Source organism: Micropterus dolomieu, linkage group LG04, assembly GCF_021292245.1.
Source record: "Micropterus dolomieu isolate WLL.071019.BEF.003 ecotype Adirondacks linkage group LG04, ASM2129224v1, whole genome shotgun sequence".
Lineage (NCBI taxonomy): Eukaryota > Metazoa > Chordata > Actinopteri > Centrarchiformes > Centrarchidae > Micropterus > Micropterus dolomieu.
In genome coordinates, this window is record NC_060153.1 from 22,456,095 (window position 1) to 22,458,109 (window position 2,015).

At 40.0% G+C, this 2,015-nt stretch overlaps 1 protein-coding gene across 1 annotated transcript in view; it reads right to left on the reverse strand.

Moving 5' to 3' along the window:
* The window catches only part of LOC123969496 (complement C3-like), a 24,898-nt gene that overhangs the window by 13,334 nt on the left and 9,549 nt on the right, over window positions 1–2,015 (reverse strand). The window contains exons 18-19 of the mRNA XM_046046955.1: window positions 462–659; window positions 203–323 (exon numbers count right to left, since the gene is read on the reverse strand). Coding sequence (XP_045902911.1) covers window positions 203–323; window positions 462–659 — 319 coding nt within the window. The remainder of the gene's footprint in view (window positions 1–202; window positions 324–461; window positions 660–2,015) is intronic.

The window sequence follows — 2,015 nt, forward strand, 5'->3', positions numbered from 1 at the left end:
AGTTCTTGACAGACTGATGCCAGTGAACTGCCAGGTTGTGATCGAGTCTTGTAAAGGAACATTTTTCAAAAATGTTGTGGTGTCACTGAAAGAAAGAAGAGTATTAACACTTTCAGTGGTATAGGGTAGCTTTAAATCCTAGTGGTGTCATTTATTAAGTTTGCAGCATATTTGTTGTAAGTATGGGTTTCAGTTGACTCACCAGTTAGGGTTTTGTCGAGTGCAAGGAGGCAGTATGATATCTGTCCACAGCCAACTTTCAGGGAACTTAGTACGAGAAACAATTTCATTGCTGTCCATGTAACTGTTGTCCTCCTCCTCACCTAAAGTGTCATTAAAACGGTAAAAAATATTATTCAGTTTTCATTCATTTGGAGGCAGTGATTGTTTTCTAATAACCATTATGACCATGAATAGAGACCACCCAAGGCTTCCCTCCATCCCTTGTCCCCATCTCTTACTGCGAGCCAGCAGGAGGCTATCCTCCTTCTTCTCAGCTCGCTGGCTTTCAATCTCCTTGCAGCAGTGCAGGAAGGCCTCCACACAGGCGGCACCGTCCACGATGTACTCGCTGCGCCTCTCACAAGTGTATGAAACTGGGGTGTCCCTCATGGCATCCAAACAACAGTCACGTTGCAGTTGGTCGTTATATTTACTCACTGGGGGGAAAAAAAGAGGGTTATGGAAGAGAAACAGAGGTGAGAACGTATGTTCCAGAAGAACAGTGACCAGGAAAGTTGTAAATAAAATATTTTCAAATAAGGAAAACCAAACTCATTAAAGCTGCAAGCAGCTATAACAGGCCCTAGTACCTTCCCACATCTTGGGGTACACGGCAAGGTTATTATCGTTAACGAAGACGAACGAAATCACGAAAACTAGATGTGAAAAAACATTGTCATTAACCGAAATAAAAAAAAAAAAACACAAGGCTTAACTAACTAAAACTGTATTGTCGGTTTGCAAAACTAACTAAAATGAAAGAGTAAATGTTCTTAGTTTTTGTTTATTTATTTTATAGGCCCTAAATAAGTCTACATTTCGAGGGGATATGAAGCTGGGTAAACTGACGTTGCGGGGCAGTTGGTCTGGACCGGACCAGCCCGAGAGATAGGCACCTGTTGGTGAGCCGCGGGTGTCCTGCCATGAATGCGTTATCCGTCAAGTCAGGGCGGTGTCTGGCCGCAGAGTAGCAGGTGGCGACCGCTATTATGAGAAGAGGCCCATGTAACATTAGGGAGACCCAGGTAGGGATCAGCTGCGTAGTTGGTGGGATTTGAACATGTTTTGTATTATCTTTTATTCATACATGTGGAGAAAATAATATAAGTTCAACAACTGTATAGAGTTGTGTTTAGTTTAGTTTGGATTGCAGGTAGTGAGTCACTATCTTAGTGGTTTTCTTTTCCTTCTTTTGTTTAGTTCTGTTCTGATGGTCTGGCTTAGAGCTCATCTTGCATGTGAGATGAACTTGCCCCTAGTACATTGACTGAGCTCCCATAGCACTGGGTTAATGTGTCTGCTGGTCATTATATTGACTACATGTCAGCTAGTGTGTGTTTTATTGATATCTTAGCCAACCTGTCTCTTTGTGCTTCACATTGTTTTAATACCTATTCTTTAATAAAGAAAGGTTTAGATTTTAAACTGCTTTCCAGTCAGACTTGCCTTCAGGGTGCAAGGGACCTGTTGTTTGTGACTCCAAGGGAAAGCCTCCGCTTTCTTCCAGTTTCTTAGCTGTCAATCAATTGTATTTCACCTCCATTTATTGTATTTCACCTATTTAACCAAGAATGATAGAGCTAGAGAATGATGTAATGAATTCTTGGGACCACTGGGTAGTAGGATGAGGGTAGTTTAGCTCTTAGGGTTTTCTGTATGTGGGTTAGAAATTATACTGTAGGTTGCATCTGCTTCATTTATTTAGACAATGTGTTTGTAGTTCAAATATATATATATATATATATATATATATATATATATATATATATATATATATATATATATATATATAT